This window comes from Epinephelus moara, chromosome 10 (genome assembly GCF_006386435.1).
Source record: "Epinephelus moara isolate mb chromosome 10, YSFRI_EMoa_1.0, whole genome shotgun sequence".
Taxonomy (NCBI): domain Eukaryota; kingdom Metazoa; phylum Chordata; class Actinopteri; order Perciformes; family Serranidae; genus Epinephelus; species Epinephelus moara.
In genome coordinates this window covers 10,802,400-10,819,762 of record NC_065515.1, presented here as the reverse complement: position 1 = coordinate 10,819,762, position 17,363 = coordinate 10,802,400, and the positions used below count along the sequence as shown (strand labels likewise).

Here is a 17,363-nt window from a genome sequence, read left to right as displayed (position 1 = left end):
GCAAAAAGTGAAAGGAGGGAGAAAGAACACCGTGTGACACAAGCAATGAACCAAAGCTGAATTTAGAGCAACAACATGACAGAGACATAAAACATAAAATAAACATCAAATTAACACGATTTGTGGAGCGAGTCAGCTCCTGACCACAAATTACACATTTAAACAGCTCCCATATACAAAAAATGTCCACCTGGACCTTTATGCTCTGCCATTTCTCCTCTAATCATCACGCTGTTGACTGTGACAGGCTGTTATGACACCACAACTATTTTACATTACCAAAGGTTTATGACAAAATCACTTGACGACACGGCGAGAGAGGAGAGGGAGAGGCGCTGTGCCGCTGCCAGAGGAGCCGCTGAATGAGTTCCCTCTGAGCAGTAACTCGCTAAAAGAGTCTGAGAAGTAAAACATTCAGGACACCACAGTTTGTTCCACACTTCTGAAGCTGCTCCTCTTTCTGGAACCACCGCAGAGTCAGTAATAGTTTCGCTTTCAGACGTGCTTGTTGTTGCCGTGGGTAACAGTAAGACGTCAATGTGACAACAAGTTGAAATATCGCGAGTATCACAATATGAATTTTTCCTATCATATTAAAAAAGATACTGGTTTTATCGTGAATGAGATGATGATGGTCTGACTTATCTGACATTTCCGCTGTGTTTATTTCACTGCTGGTTTTGGGTAAATTCAAGATGTAGCTTTTTTCATCTGTGGCCCAACAGGTAAATCATGTCTTCAATCTATTGTCAGTTAAAAGTGTTGTCATTAATGAGATATGGAAGCATCAAACATGCTTACCAGATGAATGAGAAGTAAACATTTTGAAATACTAGACGCTGAGTCCAGAGTTGTTTTTGAGTATATTTCGTCTTCGCAAACGGAAGTCTCAAAGTCTACCTGCAAATTATTGTTAACATTGTGACTCAAGTCTGTATTTTCTTCGGGAAACTCCCATCACTCTGGGAACGCCCACCAGAAAATCTATCTTTAAAGATACTGTGAAATCACCAGTTTTGACTTTCCTCAATAGCAGATTGTAAAGAGCGAGTCTCACGATATCACATGCCCCTAGTGTGAAACATCAAATACCCTAAACTGCATTAGAGAGAAGTGAGTTCCAGCATAACCAACGATAGTTACTAAAGAGTGTAAAATATTTTCTGAAAATGATCCCAACAAATACTGTACAATTACTGCCTCACGTAATTTAAATCCATTCTGCCGTGCAAACACAAACCAGTGGGCTGCTTCCTAAAGGTCCATCTGGCATTTTCAGTTCGAGCACATCTGTGATGTGACAGTGAGATCACATGCAGTTTGTTCACACCACACTTGTGGTACGAACCACAGTCTCATCTCCGAGCTCTAACATTAAGGCAGGTCAGTGGGTCACCCAATCAAGCTCAGAAAGCAGCGGGGATTATCACTAACAGATGTTTTGCTGGGAGACAAATCTTCCCCTGTGTGTGTGAGGGGAAAGGGCGGTGTGTGTGTGTGTGTGTGTGTGTGTGTGAAGTACAGGTTTTAAAAAGCAGCCTGCTATGAGAGACTGCGCTTCACATGCACAGAGAGCAGAGAAGAAAAAGCAGGTAACCCAAATATCAGCCAGCCTGACTCAGATCAAGGGCTTGGGTGTACCTCGCATGACAGGTTCAGCATGGTTCACCAAGCAGTAGTCTAACTGCCCGGCCAGCGGTGAATGAGCTGCAGTGGAACCTCCTCCTGACGGCAGGGGTGTGTTGGGGCTTGTATCTGGCACAGTGGGACGCACATTGTTAAGGCCTCGCCACCGGGAGATTTCCTGCTGACACACGTTTGAAAGCTCTGCACACCAGCGGCCACTTTCACAAGTCTGTGAGGAGACGTTTCAAAAGATCAGCAGCTTCTTTGATGCATCTCTTAACCTGATGGCAGCTTTAAAGCACCAGATTTCTCTTCACTACCACACCTGTGGACAGCCGGGCAGGGCATTTGTTGGCGGATAAACATGACGCAGTGGGAAGGATAAGGATCAGGTGTGTTGCTGTGCCTTCTGCTCAGGTCACCTGTGTAACCCAGATACTTTACAAACTAATCTCAGACTCCACATTAGGGCTGGGTGATGAGGAGAAAATCAAATATCACAATGTTTTTACCAAATAACTCGATGTTGATATTGTCAAGTCGAATATTGCTGCTTTCACAAATATAGATCTCATTATAAAGTGCTCTGCTGGGTTTAACATGGATTTTAAATGGTCAGAAAATTAAGTTAATGGTCGTCTCAAAAGCTCACTCATAGTTGCTTAATGATTTTAGCATTTTCACTTCTAGTAGTTACCAGCTACACTCCTACAGGTGGTTGCTTTTTAATGTAATGTTCTAATTTTAGTCCCAATGGAACTTCTTAGTTAAATAAAATAAAATTAAAGTGAAATATAGTGATAAAGTGAGTGAAGGCAGATCAGAATACAGCTAGAAGAGTCGGGAAAGTTCAGAAAATCACATCACTTTGCAGTAATGCAGCCTTTAAAAGCAGGAAAAAACAGCACTTAACATATCACCATACCCAAAACCTACCATGACATCTCATCTTATTTCACGATATCGATACACCAAAACATTGACCGGTTTTGAAGGTAAAGTGTACTGTCCTCACTGACTGCATGTCAGACTTTTTCTACACACTTCTATAACAAATAATAAAGTTTCAAGTTTCAGTTATGAAACAACCGTCTGTTTAAACAAAACAAACCCTTCTGTTTTCACTCTTTTAAGGGTCACTGATAGTAATAATAATTGTGTAATACCGGCATACAGTGAATCCGTGATATTTTCTGAGACAATAAAAGTACCGTGAATATCTCATACTGTTGCATTACTGTCCGCAAAACACAGCCGGAGAATGGCTGGAACAAATAAACAACAAACAAGACAAATCACCGTGACAGAGGTGGTTGAATGAAGTATTTTGCACGTGATGAAAGAATCAATGTGAGTTAGATTAAATATGCAGATTAGAATTTAACAGTGTTGGGGAATGACTAGTTATATGTTACTGTGTAATAGGCGGTGTAGTGGTTAGCACTGTTGCCTCACAGCAAGAAGGGTCCTGGTTCGAACCCAGGGTAGGGGAGCCCTTCTGTGTGGAGTTTGCATGTTCTCCCCGTGTCAGCGTGGGTTTCCTCCAGGTACTCCAGCTTCCTCCCACAGTCCAAAGACATGCAGGTTAATTGGTGACTCTAAATTGTCCGTAGTTTGTTTGTTAGAAATGTAATAAAAACTGAATAAAATGTAAGAAGTTACATTACTTTGATGAATTAAAATAGTTATACAAAAAGTATGTTTTTTAGTAGGGTAATTAGTAATCTGTATTTCATAAGTGACGCTCCAAACACTGGTGGTCATGTTGGTGTAGTGTAAATCAGAAACTCAGAAAAATGTGGTTTAAATATCCCACGTAATGATGGGCCGGTATTTCAGCATAACCCACACATGTATGAAGGATCACATAATCAATCTGCTGACAGAAGTAAATAAGGAAGCGGTCCGGAGTGGTCAATGAGAAGAAAGGCTGAGGTGGTGGATGGGTCAATTAACACAGGACTTTCCCCAGGAGAGATGTTTGGAACTGTGTGAACTTTGAGTCATTTTAAAAGGCACAGCGTCATCGTGTTTCTGTTCCTTAACCTGACCACAGTAACTTAAAGTTAAGGACGTAACGTCATCCATGGGGCACTAATTCACAGGATATCATACGAACTGTTGCATGAGGAGACGTTGCACTGAAACAAGCTGCCTTTAATTCTAAATGAATCACACAGACAAAAAAAAACCGCCAAATACTTTTGCCATTTTCACGTAATCAACTAATTCCATTGAAATAAATATTGCAACACACAAAGCTGCTGGGAAATCAGACATTTTAGGCCACAACAATCCCAAAGAAAGCCTGCGAGGGACTGAGAAATGTGCAGAGCAGATGAAACAAGTCGCTCTCTGCACAGCCATTAGATTGTTTAGCTACTTCAGTCCACAGTGGGACAGTGTGAATGCTTTGTAGAGCTGAGAGCTGAGTGCTCAGCTGTAGTGGTTGTAATGAAGAGCCAGAGTCCTCCTTTTATGAGCGTGCACATGTAACAGACGCCCAGCTCTGCTCCCTCCTTTACACATTACAGTGTTACTTTATCTCAAACTATTGCATGATACTCAAGCTCTATTTAAAACACCCTGAATATCCAGTATTTTCCTTTTCTCACCAACAGTTATCAGATTAAAACAGCACTGACACATTACCAACAAGTCTCAAGAGTTTCATCATTCACAACAGACAAAATCACAGATTCTGCTTCAGGCCACTGGTTCAAATTCCAAACTTTCAGCTACTCTGTGTCCCCTCCCCCACCGCCCGGCTCAAACTTTGTACCGGCCATGACTGCTCCCTCTGAACTGCTCTTTTAACACCAGAGCACCCCACCACCACCACCCCCCTCCTAACCCACTTGCTTGTCAACCTTGCTATTTATGTGCTTGTTTGCTAACACTAAAGCAAAAGCCTGCCCGGGTTCCCTCCCACCGATGCCCCGACTGTACTGCATTTTCACACAGCTAGGTTCCACATCCCACCCTCGGCCTTTTTCTTTCTTTCTTTTTTTTTTCTTCTTTGCGAGTTTGGAGCTGGAAGTTAAGGCCAGCGGAGGGGCTGGCCGTGCTGGATAAAAGAAGCCTGTGTTTCCCTGCCCTGCCGGCCCGGCCTCCCTGTCCAGAAACCACAAGGCTAAGCTTTCTCCTGCGCTGGCTGTGGGAGGGGCCTGAGGACAAGAGCCATGCAAGCAAATGTCTGCTGATGATGATGAACATGCTGGGTACCTGCAGCGGATGAACGCCACGGATCAAAGCACACAAACTCTGATCTGATTTGTCTGTTGTAGTTCCACACTAAAAAACTTAAAGACATTATAAGACCATAAATACACAGATTAAATCACACCATGTGTTCGTATGGTTCTGCAGTATCAGGAGATGAAATCTGTCAGGTGTTACAGGTGGCAAAACTATTCAGCATGACAAAGCCGGGACCAAGTGTGTCCTACTCGTGTGTAACATAATTTTCCTGCCAAAATTAACATACATAAATCCAGGGAAACCCACGAAAATAGGGAATAGACTCCTCTCCTATCGCCAGTAGGCCAGAGCTCTGCAGCAGATGAGTGCACCTTTCTATGGGTGCGTCACATTCACGTCACAAACAGGTTAGTAAACAGTAAAAAGCAGCATGGAGGCCAGTGAAGATGTTTTTTTCTTTTTAATATCTGTTACTTATTCAGTCTCTGATTCAAACTCAGGGCCGTCTAATTCGGAACCATGTTCAAGCACCGTTTAAACGGAGACAGACTTTAGCTGCATGTCATTGCTTAGCAGGTCCAACTAGGTGGCATATTTCAAACACTTTGGATCGGAGCGGGAAATCTGCTGCCCATGATCCTGTCCTGCATATACAGACACCGTTTCAGCACTGTTACTTTTTCTCATGGCAGCTTAAAGGCGAGACAACTCCTCATTCCAAGATCATACCTTATATAAAAAACATCGAGGCAGCGTAACGGCACAATAGTCCCGCTCTGAACAGGCTGTGTAAGAGGGGCTAATATAAAAACGCTTTATTCTACGAATGGCACGTCTTGAGCACACATATTCGCCTCAAGTTTTCTCCTAAAATATGACACTTTAGGCTTAATTTCTCCTTAGCTGTGGGACTTACAAGGTCTACTCATTTACTGCATTGAAAGAGATTTTACAGTGGTAAAAGTTTCCATGGAGATCATTTGTTTACTTGAACTCACGCTTGTGACACCTGATATCATCTCACAAAGTTGGCTTATAATTAGATCGTGAAAAAATATATTATACTTCTGGAGTAAAGTTGATCCCCAAATACCAGAAAACCAAAAACAACTGTAGGAAGGAAATGCAGCGGAAATTAATTCAGTCAAAATCCAAAGTGTAAAACCAGAAGCAAATCTGTTGGGTTCTCCTGGTCGTAGAACACGTGAGACTCAAGACGTGTTTTTCCATTTATCACCATAAACTGAGTCATGTTGCAGTTAAGATGGAGTCAGAGGTACCTTAAGTTTTTTTTACCTCATTTTGGTTGCTAGGGGGTCTGGGGATTCCTTAAGTAGACACAGAGACAGGGAGAAAACCATAAATACTGTGTGAACATTTTAAGGAAATCTTAAGGAGAAGACTTAAGGGTGTTTTGTGCAACCGAAGTAGGACTTAAAATAATAAAAAAAATCTTAACTAAGGTGTTTTGTGCAACTGGCCCCTGGTCCCCAATGACTTCAAGGGTTCACTCATTTGGTCCACACCAGAGTTTGGATGAGCGTTCACACCACTCCAAACGAACGAACTATCCATGGTAGCGGACCAGGGTTCATTTAAAGCAGAACAAATAGCACCAGTGTGAGTGCGTCCTAAGTTTTCTTCATGAACTCAACCTGACACAGGGTGAGTAACCGATACACAAATGGTCGTAATTTCTGAGTCTTTATTAACGAAGAAAATACATTTGTGGGTTTGTTTTGTTGCTTGTGCAGCCATATTGCTGATGATTCCTCAGAACAGAGTGTGCCTCTGTAAAACCTTTGTTTGCCGGGCCTTATAGCTCGAGCACGCAAGAAAAACAAATTCACAAACTCAACGCAACACGTGGTGAGTAACTGATATACAAATGGTCATTTTGCGGGTGAAGTGCTTTAAGAGAGCAGGACTTCAACACACGTCTGACGGGAGTGTATTTGTTCACAGCACAGAGTGAGAGTGGCAGGTAACTGCAGATGATAAAAGACTTTACACAGGAGAATATTTGAGCAGCTGAGCAATCGAAATACCACAATGGAGGGAGGCAGTTGCCTGAAGGCCACAGTCATTTCAAACATTCAACACTGCAATTTTGTATCTATTTTTGCACTCAGTATGCACAAGGAAAAACTACAATTATAATGTAGGAAAAGTTTTGCTGCTTCATTCATTTTTCTTTAGAAGGACTGTGGTCACACACACACATATATCTAATGATGATATAGCACGCTGGCAGCTCTTCTTAAGTAAGAACTGAACACAAGTCACGGCGAGGATGTACAGCTCTGCAGCCACGCTGTGCAAAGACATAAATACTATTCTCCCACCAGCCCACGACTCTTCAGTATGAATGAACAGCAGTGCTGGGCAGTGGGGGAACAACAGAGCCTCTCAGAGGCCATCTTGTTCTTGGCAAACTGCAGTCTGCTTGACAACAGGATTGCCGTCATTCCCCTTTTGCAGCCATGTATTTCTGTCTGCCACCTCCTATCAACACCACGTCCAGAGCTCACTTTGAACTCTGCAGGCCGAGTTCAGTTGTCTCTCAATATATGTGTCTGAATATGTTCTTTAAACAGACAACTTCTCTCCCTCCAGACTGAGCAGCGCAGGGACCCACTTCTATACAATTAAACTTGTGTCTGTCACATTCTATTAGCTCAAGACTCTGAGACGACATATGGTGCATTAGATTATGAAATGTCTGTCTCAGCAGTGCCAGAACCGTTACTGTTACGGCTACACAAGGATTTAGGACAGTGCAGTTATTCATCCGACCTTTTCTCACAGAATTAGTAAAACATTAGTTATATGACACTGCAAATTCATACTCCTCCACTGATCAGTGTCTGACTAGGGTGTTTATTCATTGAGGAGGCTCCACTTTGATATTCTCTCCCCCCACAGAATGGACAGGAAACTCGCTCTGATATAGCGGCTTCCTTATTGCTTCCTATTTGCCTTCTGAATGACTCCAGCAGCAGCTCGGAGAGTAAACACAGCGAGGATCGAAAAGTTTGCTCAAAACAGCTGCCGATCTTTAAAAGGGATTAACTTCTCTGTAAAGTAATTTCAATGCAAAGGGAACACATCAGTGATGATTTTTGGCTTCAGATTTATTCATATTCAGTATTAAGCTCTTGACAGTGTAATTGTCCTCGCACTGTGCGCTACTGTGTTGCTTTAAAACATGTTTTTTAGTCACCGTGGTTGAAGTGATGACAGCAGAGCAAGAAAATACACATCTTAGTATACATTAATAGAGAAAGCCGAGTTATACTGGACTTAAATAAGGCTGCAACTCATCACTGATTAAGCTGATGATTATTTTCAGATTCATCGATGCATCATTAAGTCTATAAAATGTCATGAAGATATGAAAAACGCTCATCACAATTTCCCCGAACCCACAGTGAGGTCTTTAAATTGCTCCTTTTGTCCAACCAACTGTCCAAAACCTGAAGACTTTTCATTTACTGTCAAACATGACAAAGAAAAGCAGAATTCTCGCATATAGGAAGCTGGAACCAGCAGATGTTTGACGCTCGAAAAATGGCTGAAACAATAAATTTATTATCAAAATAGTTGCAATTAATTTTCTTTCGACCGACCGATCGATCTATTAACCCTCGCAGCTCTAGACTAGCAAGAGGCTATAAAATGTTATTAGCGTGACTGGGCCGCTGCAAAGTCCCTTCTTAATGCCTCCTTTGCATTTTTACACCGCACCAAATGACCGCGGCATCATTCTGCTCCAGCGTGTGATTTTAAAGAGCATCCCAGTGTTACAAGAGGCATCTGACAACCAGTTTGCCATCTACTGTGCAGCCCTAATCCTCAGCACAATAATTCAAAACAAAGCGTTTGTTTAAACTGTACACAAAAGGCTTGTTAATAATAAAGGTAGGAGGAAGAAAAAAAAATCGAGCATAGTATTGTAATATTTGTGAAGCAATATTGTATCAATGTACACACGCCAAGTATCGTTTTTTATTTATTTAAATTGTAAATATTACTGAGACAAATTTAACTTTTTCGTAGTCTTCGAGAATTATTCATTTAATTGCTTTTTCAGTCCGCTAGAATCATTTTGACTGACATGAGACGAACAGAGTGAAAACTTTATCTTGTTCAAAGTTAAGTATGTAAGATTTAGTCGGATGAAGTGGTGCCTAGAAGTGAAGTTTGCAGACTGCAACCAGCTGAAACTTCTCCTGGTTAGAATTCATTGCTCAGGAGGTTTTTACCAGGAGCTGAATTATCCGCAGAGATGTCCTGCTCTCCAAAACAAACACACCAGCTGATAAAAAACACTGAATAAAGCAGTCCCTAATTACAAATCGGTGTTTCCCTGATGCTGTTTAGCATATCGAAAACAGGTGGCAAGCCAAGCACATGCTAATGTGTGCTCACCTTTTTTCTTTGACAACTTAACATCAAGATGTTCAGGAGGTTTTTACCAGGAGCCGAATTATCCACAGAGGTCTTTTCCTCTCCAAAACAAACAGACCAGGTAATTTAAACTGGTAAAAACGCTGAATAAAGCTGTTTCATGTAAAAATTTGTGTTTTTTCTATGCTATTTGGCAAGTTGGGAGACTGGCAGCTCCCTGACCACATGCTCACCTTCTTGCTTGGATAACTTAACATCCAGAAATTCAGGAGGTTTTTACTGGGAGCTGAATTATCCACAGAGGTCTCTTCCTCTCCAAAACAAACAGACCAGCTGATTAAACCAGTAAAAACACTGAATAAAGCCGTTTCGTGTTACATATCAGTGTTTCTCTGATGCTGCTCATTGCAGTCGGGCTTCTTACTATGGTGGTCGAATGAAAAAGCGAATGTCCCCGTCTGGAGCCAGTGTTTGGTTTGTCCATTCTGGGCTACTGTAGAAACATGGTGGTGCAACATGGCGATCTCAGTAGATCAGGACCTGCTCCCTCATTCTAAGGTCACAAAAACACTACAGTTCTTATTTTCAGGTGATTTTACACTAAAGAAAACATACTTCTTTATATTATATTCCATTTTGACTAATATATCCCCCTAAATATTACACACTGGAGCTTTTAGGTAAACCAATGTTGAAAATTTTTCCTTTGGGGACACAATTTGCAGTCACAAAAAGGTAATAAATCACAATATGTCACCAAAATACTCAGCAAAACGTTTAAATTGCAATAGTATTGTATCATGACTTAAGTGTCATGATAACATCATATTGTGGGCCCTCTGGTGATTCCCACCCTTAGTAAATAACTCCGTTTACCACCTTATTGGCTGCAGCTTAGGAACAGAACACACTAAACTACTGCTTTTGCTTTAATCACAAATCACAGCCAATAAACTAAAAAAGTGCCCTGGTGAGTTCCACTAAGTTACCCGAATAAGACGCCTTAAGGAGGAAGGGATTTCCGCACCAAAGCCATGTGGCAGCTGTCACCAGCCCAAGCCTCACGCACCCTGACTCCGAGGTAAGAAGCAGCCTGCTGCGTAACAAACTGCAGACTTATCACAGTGTAAATAAAAGAGGATGTAGGAGACACAATGAGGCCGCGAGGAGAAACTCACGTCAATATCAAAGAACTCCTGGGAGTCGTCCAGCCCCTGCACACGGATCTGTACTCCTCCTCGACCGTGGCTTCTGCTCCCGCCGACCATGTTGCCACTGAGGCTCTGGCCCGGCTCCAGGGTGCTGATTCCAGGGTTGAACTGGGCTCCCAGCCTTATGCCAGGGGTCTGCAGGACCCGGTATGAACCCTCAATCTCCCCCATGACTGCTCAGAGCAGCTCCCCCACCTCACTCCTGCAAACAGAGACGACTGCATTAAGGCTGGGGAAAATGCAAAACATGATGAAGAGGTTAAGGGACTGTTCTTTATTAATCAGTGGAGGGGGTAGCTGAGGTGCAACTTCATTTCCTTTGTTAGTTCTGTTTTGTGTATGACCCTCCCTAAAGCCATGAATATGCTTCCCTGAGTGACTTGGGGAAAATGCATGACCCTCCCTCCACCACTGATTAGTACCCTTTGTTGTTTAAAAGTTAAAAGACGAAATCCTGGAGTTGAAAAAAGCCTTGGTTATTCACTCTTGTTGTTCATGCTGGTAAATTCGTGCAAATGGTTTATTTTGGCCAAATTTTTTAGGCATTTTTTAAGTAGATCCCATACTACCACTCCCCGAGAGCCCGTGCCCCTCCAGCCTAATCTTAACCACCTCTCTTTTGACGTGATACTTCGTACCTGGCTGATCGCTGATTTAGCATTTTCGTCGGTACTTCCGCTTCCAGGTCAAAGAGCAAAGGGGGCTGATTGTGAACTAACACTACATCCAGATGTCACCCTCTGGACTTGCGGACTGAGCCCTGGCAGACTCCAGTTGTACGTAGTGTGACGCATTTACCAGTCCCTCCAGAAAATCGCGATCGTAAAAATTAACGCAAATTCAACGAAAGTCCGCAATATTTGCGGGGGCTTGCAATTTTTCAAAAGTCCCACAATTATTCCGCATTTTCCGGCTGACCGGAAGTCATGTGACGTCATTTGAAACTTCATCAAATCGTGCTAATGACATTGCAGTATGGAGAAACGCTCTCACCTGCCGACAAAAATAACCGCACAAGACCCTATGTGTACAGATGATGTAGCTTACATGTTGTTTTACAGTCACATTGTCTGATTTGAGGACTACAATATTAACTCAGGATTTTTTTTGCAACATTATTCGAGTCCATGTTTTGAAACTAATTAAATACAACTGACTTTTTTGGAGGCAGTAGTTTAAAAAAATCTCTTTATTTCTACTGAGTTTGCAATTTCCCGAAAAAAAAAAAAAAATCATAAAAATGCTGCAAAATTGGCCACAAATTAAAGGATTTTGGGCCGTGAGATGCTGGAGGGACTGATTTACTGTCATCACATAAAGTCTGCCAGAGCAGAAACTGCAAGCGTATTCATATAAACGTCGTAGAAGTTGATGAACAGTGCTGAACTCATCTGTCCCTGTAGATAACAAGATATAAATCCCACTTACAGCCTTTTGTTGAGACTGAACAAAAATGTATCAATACATCATGTGTTCAAAAACAGAAATGCTTGTAAATAAGAACAGGACTATAACTCCATAAATTGAGTATTACTGACATTAGAAACCTTTTATTGTTTTTAGGACAATTTCGATAGGCTGCAACAAAAAATTGCATTTTCATTCCCTTTACAGCCTGTACTTATTCATATTTTGAATATTATTTCTGGTTGACACAATTCAAGTACCAATCTAATAGGACTATCAATAACTACTTTACACATTCAGAAGGGTTTTTTTGGCAGTTGAAAAACACCAACGTCACGTCCGTATTGCTGATGTCTGCAGCCCAAGTGGACTCTCTGGAAGTCTGCAGAAAGTCCACTTGAGGCGGACCTGTGATCTTAGGCTTTATATTTAAAATCTAATTGAAGTACGCAGGACTCCTGGACTTCCCAGGAATGTGCCCCCAAAGTCTGAGAGACTGCAGATGCAGTGAAGTGTGGACATTTGGATTCAGTTGTGTAGCTAGAGGACAGGTAACGTAGCTGATACCTACTCAGTAATTCAGGCGATTTCTAAAGAAAACAGCCTTCCAATTGTGTTCTCTTTAAAAACTGGCAGTTAAATAAACACAAAATACAGCCATTTGAAGTTGTATGCCCCTCCCGTACCCTAAAACAAAAAACACACAGTGCCACTAGCCTCCCATGTTTCTGCACCACCCCCTCCCTCTCATAAGTAACGAACAGTCCCTAAAGTCTTCACATATTGTCATGCAGGTTGACATCAGGCTTTGTTTTATTCATTCATAACACATGTTAACACACAGAGAGGACACACATGAGACCAATCTCCCCCTGAGCTGTCTTTGTTAACACTTTAAGTTACACTCTGCTTGAAAAACGACCTAAAAAGTCCCAAAAGAAGCGACGGCGGACTGATTTCACGTTTATTGGCGTCTCGCGCTGCGTGTGGGCCTAAAGTGGGTCAGCAGGACTTTGCTGCTTCAAGCGAGGGAACACAACGGAGAGACATTCACAAACCACACTGAGCTCTAAACTAAATGTTTGCGGTGATTCTCTCTTTCAGAAATGGAGCTCAGTGGAGTTCACCGAGCAGCAGCGACGCGCAGATTCTCTGCACCGAGTTTTGTCTCCGGAAAAAGTCGCCAAACTCCAGTGCGTAAAAGTGATAATAAGCAGATAAAGCAGCTTTAAACTTACCGTGTTTGCCCGGATCGAAACTAAAAGTTTGTTCCACCGAAAAGGACACTACTACTCCAGTCCATGGTCGTCGTCTTCCAGCGGAGTGCGTACTCAGACTACTTTGTCATTGGTCTAAAGCAGCAGCCCCATGCGTCCTGCCATTGGCTCAACCGTGTGTGAGGAGGATTGTAGGCTGAGGAAGATTTACCTTCCTTTACTTTAAATAGCTTGATGGATGCAGAATAAACGTGTCCGTCTGCAGTAATTACAAGTTGTGGATTTTTTTTTTTACCCAGGCAGCGTGGAAAGTTTTAAAAGCGTCTTTGCTACGTGTGTTGAATCCACAGGCCGATGGTTGTCAACACCCCGAGGAAACTATCTCATTATCTGATTTGGTCCATAAAGCGAAACAGACTTTATCTAAGTTTGGGCTAAAGTTTGACCCGTAGATAAAAACAAAATAGAAGTAGGTTTCCTCTGTAAACCTCAAAGTGATACTAAATCAAGTCACAGATTTTTCTCGAGCACATTTGGTGACATTTTGTGTGTGTGTGTGTGTGTGTGTGTGTGTGTGCGTGTGCGTGCGTGCGTGCGTGTGTAGACTGCACCGCTCTGTGGCTTTAAACCCTTCACAGCTTGATCACATCATCTGTGGATCAATCAATCTATTGATCCACAGTTTGGACTTTAGTCCGTTGTTTTGTTGCGGCATTTAAATAATCCGCGTCAGATTGAACTCAGATCGAGAGGAGAGGAAAGGAGGGAAGGAAAGGAGGGAAGGAAACTTCTGATGTTGTGATGGAGCGCCCCCTGCTGTTACCTCTGCAGTAAGGACAAAGATGCATTTTAGGGTGAATAAAGTGGGACAATTATTATTATTATTATTATTATTATCTCCCCCTTGGGGATTAATAAAGTATATACAATTAAAAAATCCTTTAAATAATATTATTATCATTATTATTATTATTGTTACTGTAAATATTATATTATCAATAATATTATAATTATTATTAGTAATATTATTATCATTATTATTATTATTATTGTTAGTAGTAGTATTAGTAGTAGTAGTGTTTATTTATTAATTTATTTATTCATGTATTTATTTATTCATGTGTTTATTTATTTGTGTGTTATTTATATATGTATGCTTGGACCACACCTGTGTGAACCTGATGATGCTACACGCGAAACGCGTTGTTCACAAATAAAGATCTAGAGTAAAGTCTACATATCAGTGTGCAGAGGTTTATTCCTATTATTGTGTTTATTTATTTATTAACCTTTTCATGCATGAATTATTAGGACCTCAGTCAAGATTTTTTTTCTTGAGAGTTTAATTTCTCTTTAGGCATGAAAAGGTAAATTATGAAGGGTTATGAAGTTCTTTTTTTTTTTAAACATGCATTTTTTTAAAAGAGTTTTTCACATGTCCACCCGGTTGGACAGCATGCGTTTAAGTTTTCAACTGAAGAAATACAAACCAGTTTAAAAAATGATATATATCATGTCAAACTATAAAAAAATATATATTTTTAATGCTGTTAACTCTTTGAAAGCAAAGGGAGCAAAGTGGCTTGATTTCTTGTAAAAACATGGAAAACGCCTCCATCCCTCCTTCTTTCAGCTCCATCCTCCTCACTCCTCACCCCCCACCAATCTCCTCCTGATGAACGAAACGATTTTTTTCTATGAATATTTTCTGCAAAAATATTGTCAAGATATTGTTTCTGTTACAAAAACTGTAAATTACATTCTAATAACACAAATCAATTGAATTACAGCTCAGAAAGTTGAAATATAGCCAGCGATGCACGATGTCCAGTTCAGTGGACAGATGATTAATTGTAGTTTCCTCACAAAATAAAATTTATACTTGGAAAATTTAGCAACAGTATTACTCCTTAGATGTTACTTGATGTTACCTGATTTTTTTTTATTTACCAGAGTCTCCTATTATAGAATGATTAGCAGATATTCTTGAGCTGCACAACATATCTAGCTTTCTGTCGGCCATCTTGGTTTTGAAAGATTTCTGTTGCACTGACAGCACCTGGCCAGTGGGTGGCAGTGTATGACATGACGCACAAGGGTCCACTGTGGTGACGCTAATGCAACTATAGCATCCAAACCCTGCATACACAAGAAAATGGCTTTGAACAGCTGTCCACTGCAGACTTTTTTGTTTTGTTTTTGAGGCAATATATTAAAAAGGTTCATCATTGGTTGGGTGTATCTAGCTAGCTAAATTCATGAGGGCCAAATTAAAAGGGAACTCAGTTCTCCTATTAAAAGTTGACTTTGATAGCTACTGGCTTGGTTTGCCAATAACACGCTGTCCCACTTTAACAATATGCTACTGGCAACTTGAGACAGGGCGGCACGCTGGTGCAGAGTTTGCATGTTCTCCCTGTGTCAGCGTGGGTTTTCTCCAGGTACTCCAGCTTCCTCCCACAGTCCAAAGACATGCAGGTTAACTGGTGACTCTAAATAGTCTGTAGGTGTGAATGTGAGTGTGAATGGTTGTCTGTCTCTATGTGTCAGCCCTGTGATAGTCTGGTGACCTGTCCAGGGTGTACCCTGCCTCTCGCCCAATGTTAGCTGGGATAGGCTAGAGGATAAGTGGTTATGGAAATGATTGAATGAATGTTCTTATTTTTATATCCTCATTCTTTTATAAATGTATCTGTTAAGTCTTTGTGTTTCATTATTACTTCTGTTTCTTTTCTTTCTGCTGCTCTATTATTACATTATCCTTCATTTCTGTCATTAGAGGATCAGTTTGGTATTTTGACTGTGTTTTTTGATCTTAATTTGTCTGTACTCCTATTTTATGTTTGTACTGTGATTTAATGTGTCAGACCCCAGGAAGACTCGAGGCACATTTGTGTGTTTCTAATGGGGATCCTTGAATTAACAATAACGTAGCTCAACTATTTTAAGCTGCCTCTCTTGTCTCCCTCACTACTGACACAGTGGGTGTCCAGTCTCTTACTCATGGAGGACAGCAGGAGGCAGCTCAGGAAAGGTATGATTTCTTCATTAACTGAACATCGCAGGGGGCAAACTGTCGAGCAGATACACAAACAAAATTCACAACAGCAGCCTTAAAAATCTGCTGTTGTCAACCTTATTATGATCACTCTAATGGGTAAAAGAGGTAGAGAGGGGTAAGCACCTGACTTTGGCTCAGAGGTTATTATAATATAATGAATACCACAGTCAACAGCTTCAAAACTGACACTGACCTCTCACTGCAAAGAATGATAAACCCCCTGAAGCAAGTGTTTATTACAACACTGCACTGACATGCATTACATTGCACAGGTGTTGCCATCACAGTGTCCACCCTAAACTGAAACACACATCTACCAGACTAATTTAATCACATATGGGCACTGTGAGCAGGTCCAGGGCTCTTTGAAGATAATGCACACAGATCAAAAGAAAACATATTAAAAAAAATCTATCAGTAAAGACTCCACCATCACAGAGACCATCTGTAGGCTTCTCCTGCATGTTTTACATCAACAGCTGGTTAATAAATGAGGACAGCAAGCTAAACGAAAAGAGGAAAACAACAAATAGAGCGTGCAGACAGTATGTCGACCATGATACAAATACAAAGACAAAGTGAGAAGTGCATCATATGATTGTCCATTAACTGGAAAACTAGACTTACCACTTTGCGAGGTGTGCCTTCGTCAACAAGTCAAGTTTCACTTTACATTTATGTCTATTTATTCATCGTGGAGACCTTAACCTTTCATTTGCTGCTGATTAGAGTATTCTAACATAAATTATTCTAACATAATTATTTCGATTGGTTGGAGATAACCATGAGTGGCACACCAAAGAGTCAAAAAGATCACCAGTCCCAAGGTGAGCCATGTGGCATGTCGATTTTCTACTGCAGCTAAAACAAGAACAACAAAAATGGTTGTAGGATGTTTGACTTAGAATCAAAATATTCTCACAATTCACTTTATATGAGAAAGGATTTTGAGTGAGTGTGTATTCAGTTAGAGTGCGACAAAAAAATTAAACTACAATAGGACATTTTTCTGAAGATAAAGCAGCAAGTTTTTAGGCCACCAGGTGCCATGACATTGGCAACATTCTGACTCCCTTTCCACCTTCAAATCCTGGTGCAGTGGTTAGTTTTCTCCAGGTACTCCAGCTTCCTCCCACAGTTCAAAGACATGCAGGTTAATTGGTGACTCTAAATTGTCGTAGGTGTGAATTTGAGTGTGAATGGTTGTCTGTCTCTATGTGTCAGCCCTGT

General features: G+C 41.1%; 1 protein-coding gene across 2 annotated transcripts in view; it reads right to left on the bottom strand.

The window, feature by feature from the left end:
* farp2 (FERM, RhoGEF and pleckstrin domain protein 2) overlaps positions 1-13,389 on the bottom strand; it is a 48,825-nt gene extending 35,436 nt beyond the window's left edge. The window contains exons 1-2 of one of the 2 annotated variants that reach the window (XM_050054112.1): positions 13,094-13,389; positions 10,416-10,650 (exon numbers count right to left, since the gene is read on the bottom strand). In XM_050054112.1, coding sequence (XP_049910069.1) covers positions 10,416-10,619 — 204 coding nt within the window. In that variant the 5' untranslated portion in view covers positions 10,620-10,650; positions 13,094-13,389. The remainder of the gene's footprint in view (positions 1-10,415; positions 10,651-13,093) is intronic. The other variant, XM_050054111.1, reaches the window with a different exon arrangement.
* Positions 13,390-17,363: the final 3,974 nt, after the last annotated feature.